The sequence below is a fragment of the Nicotiana tomentosiformis genome, chromosome 6 (assembly GCF_000390325.3).
Source record: "Nicotiana tomentosiformis chromosome 6, ASM39032v3, whole genome shotgun sequence".
NCBI lineage: Eukaryota > Viridiplantae > Streptophyta > Magnoliopsida > Solanales > Solanaceae > Nicotiana > Nicotiana tomentosiformis.
In genome coordinates this window covers 128,412,559-128,416,560 of record NC_090817.1, presented here as the reverse complement: position 1 = coordinate 128,416,560, position 4,002 = coordinate 128,412,559, and the positions used below count along the sequence as shown (strand labels likewise).

General features: G+C 45.5%; 1 protein-coding gene across 1 annotated transcript; it reads left to right on the top strand.

Moving 5' to 3' along the window:
* The first annotated feature begins 2,618 nt into the window (after positions 1 to 2,618).
* LOC138894756 (uncharacterized) lies at positions 2,619 to 3,653 on the top strand. The gene is made up of 2 exons (XM_070179483.1): positions 2,619 to 2,848; positions 3,056 to 3,653. Exons 1-2 carry the CDS (start codon positions 2,619 to 2,621, stop codon positions 3,651 to 3,653), a joined length of 828 nt encoding a protein of 275 aa, XP_070035584.1.
* The last annotated feature ends 349 nt before the right edge of the window (positions 3,654 to 4,002 follow it).

The following is a 4,002-nucleotide window of genomic DNA, read 5'->3' as shown; positions in this document are numbered from 1 at the left end:
TTCCACCTAGCTATTGAAGGTAAGTAATTCCTACCAAATGTAAGTTAAATACATAGATTATGGGTAAATTTTAACATGTGAAATTATGAAAATTATGGGTTTAGTTGAAAAACCTAGGTTTTGATAAAAATGAGATTTAACCACGATAATGGTTATGGAATTGGGTGAAAATGATATATTTCAGTTGTGAGGTTATGGGTAACAATTATCTTCGAACATTTTCGGAATCCGGGTACGTGGGCCCGAGGGTGAATTTTAGGAATCTTCCAAATTGGGTTGGGTAATTACTCTAATAATTAAATTATGAATTTTTTTTTTTTTGTGTGTGTGTGTATATATATATATTGATTTATTTATATAATATTTGGCTAGTTTCGGGTTGTTTGACACCAAGTTGAGGACTTTGAGCGTATTTGTGGACCGAAAATGAGCTTGAGGACGAGGTAAGTCTCTTGTCTAACCTTGTAAGAGGGAACTCATTCCCCTTAGGTGTATTGTTGTTGTGAGTTACTTATGTGGGGTGCTGCGTACGCACTAGGTGACGAGAGTCTGTGCGTAGCTATATTCCATATGATGTCCGGGTAGTCTTAGGTTTACATCATGCTTTAATTGTATTGTCGTTTTTGTTGTGAACATTAATTATCTTAAATAGAGTAGAGACTAGAGATTTTTAGTTGAAAACTTCCAAGTTAGATTTATTATTTTGGGGAAAGAATTGAATAACACTTAATCACTTTGCGAAATCCATGTCCTCTAGCGTCGCAAGTACTTCCGTGAGCAAGGTAAACTTCTCTATTTTCATGGGATCGGGCCGTTCTCCTCGGAAGGTTAATAGATGCATCTATGGTTCGTGCCGTTCGATCCTCGGTAGTGCATGCAGTATATTTTTGGATCGGGCCGTATGACCTTGGCATAAATCGTGCGTGATACTACTCGAAACTTGATTACACTTGATATTACTTTATGTCTTGCGAGGTCATAATTTATTTAATAACAAAAATTGATTTGGGGTTAGTAGGTGTTGGCTAGAGATTTTGGAATTTATTATCAGTTGAGAGTCATTTATTCACTCTTGTTATTGTGTTATTAGTATCATTTTCATGTTCCATACTTGTTTAGAATTTATGTAATTTATTATTGGACCATAGTAATTATCGATGTCGACCCCTCATCACTACTTCTTCGAGGTTAGACTGGGTACATGTTATTTATGTACTGACACTACACTTCTACACTAATCGTGCACGATCTGAGGCAGGTGCATTTGGCAGTCATCCCTGCGCGCACCCCTGATACTCCGAGACTTAGTGGTGAGCTACTTTCCGAGCCCGTTTTGCAGCACCCGGAGTCTCTCTTTTACATTTACTTTCTGTCTACTCTATTTCAGACAGTAGTTTAGTATTTTGTATAATCTACTAGTAGCTCATACACTTGTGACACTATGTCTTAGAATTTTACTAGTGGACATTTGATGCCTTTTGAGTATTTACTTCACCTCTCACTTACTTAATAAATAACAATCAACTATTTCAAAATTATTAAAGAAAATAAATACATGGCTAGTTCACTGTTGGCTTGCCTAGCGGTGACGTTGGGCGCCATCACGATCTATAGGTGAAATTAGGTCGTGACAACATGGTATCATAGCACTAGGTTCACGTAGGTCTCACAAGTTACGAGCAGGCCTAATAGAGTCTTGCGGATCGGTGTAGAGACGTCCGTACTTATCTTCGAGAGGTTATAGGGTATTAGGAAACTACTCTTTCTTCATCTTCATCGTGCAGTTGATGTTGTGCTAAGTGTCTTTCTCTTATTCTCTCAGTGATGGTGAGAACGCACGCGACATATGTACCCGACCATGGAGGGGCTGCTCCCCCTGTTGCTAGAAGCTGAGGCCGAGGCCGAGGGAGGGCTCCAGCTCGTGGTAGAGGATGATGACATCCCAGAGTTGCTCCAGTTGTGCCACCAGTGTGTTCTGTGGAGGATCCTTCTATTGAAGAGCAGGGCGAGGTGCCTGCAATAGAGCCAGCCCCAGCGGATTTCATGTCCGCACCAGGATTTCAGGAGCTCATGGGCCATATGCTGCGGTGCATGGATTCTATGACTCGGGCTGGTTTATTTCCAGTAGACCCAACCACATCTCAAGCGGGAGGGGGAGCGCAGACCCTACCGCTCAGGCTCCAGGGCATGCAACTGTCGTATATCAGACCCCAGGCGCACTACTCGTGGGCGGAGCCCATCCAGTTGCATCAGCTATACCGGATCCCAGACCAACTGCGTCCGGCAAGCCGCCGAAGCTATTGGACAGATGGACCAGGATACATCTTCCTGTCTTTGGAGGTGAGCGACATGAGGACCCCCAGGACTTTATTGATCATTGCAGGGATAGACTGCACAACATGAGGATATTGAAGTCCCACTGAGTGGACTTTACTACCTTTCAGCTGGAGAGCAGGGCCCGTAGATGGTGGCAGTCCTATCTTCTCGGTAGACCAGCAGGTTCTCCTCCCATGACTTGGGACCAGTTCACACGCCTCTTCCTAGACAGATATATTCCACCCTCTCAGAGGGAAGAGTTGCGATTTCAGTTCGAGCATCTCCAACAGGGTTAGATGTCAATGACTGACTATGAGGCGAGATTATCTGAGTTGTCTCGCCATGCACTTATGATACTTCCTACCAATGCAGAGAGAGTCCGAGAAGTTGAGATGGGGGACTTCGTACGAGCTAGTTATGGAGATAGCTCGGAGGATCGAGGGTGTTGGTCAGCAGAGCCGAGAGCATGCGACGAGGGAGAAGCGGTTTCGATATTCTGGAGAGTTCAGTGGTGCCCCGACTGGGGGCAAAGGTAAGTTTGTGAGGGGCCAGTCTAGCAAGCCCACATATCCAGCACCGCCACCTTCTCGGGGTGCTCCAGTGTGCCCTATTTCAGCGCCATGCCAGAGAGCTCCTACCGCCCACCAGCTATTCAGGGTTCCTCCAGTAGGTATTCAAGCTATTAGGGTCAGACTTCAGGTCAGCAGTCTACCATTCCGAGGGGTTGTTATGATTGCAGGGATCCTGGCTACATAAAGAGGTATTGTCCCAAACTTCGGGTCAAGGCAGTACACCAAAGTCATCAGCCTATGATTACAGCACCAGCTGCCGCACCAGCCGTCTGGACGCCCAGAGGCGGAGGGCAGGTGGGTAGGGGCCGTCCTAGTGGTGGAGGCCAGACAGGTGGAGGCCAGTCAGGTGATGCTCCAGCCAGGTTCTATGATTTTCCGGCCATACCAGATGTAGTGGCCTCAGATGCCATGATCACAGGTATTATTTCTATCTGCGGTAGGGATGCTTCGATACTATTTGATCCAGGGTCTACATATTCATATGTTTCATCTCTGTTTTCTCATTTTATGGGTGTTCCTCGTGAGCCCTTGGGTGATCCTGTTTATGTGTCCACTCCAGTGAGCGATTCTGTTGTTGTAGATCGGATCTACTGGTCCTACATTGTTACTTACTGTGGTTATGAGACCAGAGCGGATCTCCTGTTGCTTGATATGACCGACTTTGAGGTCGTCCTAGGCATGGATTGGTTGTCTCTATATCACGCCATCCTTGATTGCCATGCCAAGACTATTTTCTTGGTGATGCCGGAGTTGCCTAGATTATAGTGGAAGGGTTCGTCTGTCAATGCATCTAGTCGGGTTATCTCTTTTTTGAAGGCTCGACACATGGTCGAGAAGGGTTGTTTGGCTTATCTAGCTTATGTTCGGGATCCTACCGCAGAGACTCCGGCGATTGATTCAGTGCCCGTAGTTCGGGAGTTCTCCGATGTGTTTTCTTCTGATCTTCCAGGCATGCTGCCGGATCGTGATATCGATTTTTGCATTGATTTATCTCCAGGTACCTAGCATATCTCTATTCCTCCGTACCGCATGGCTCCAAAGGAGTTGAAGGAGCTGAAAGAATAGCTTGAGGAGTTGCTAGCAAAAGGGTTCGTCATATCGAGTGTGTCGCCTT

What these genes read in the sequence shown, in the direction of transcription:
- LOC138894756 (XM_070179483.1), top strand. Translation starts at nt 2,619, where the DNA reads ATGACTGACTATGAGGCGAGATTATCTGAGTTGTCTCGCCATGCACTT. An exon ending in TGCCCCGACTGGGGGCAAAG is followed by an intron (nt 2,849 to 3,055) that starts GTAAGTTTGTGA and finishes TTATGATTGCAG; the next exon opens with GGATCCTGGCTACATAAAGA.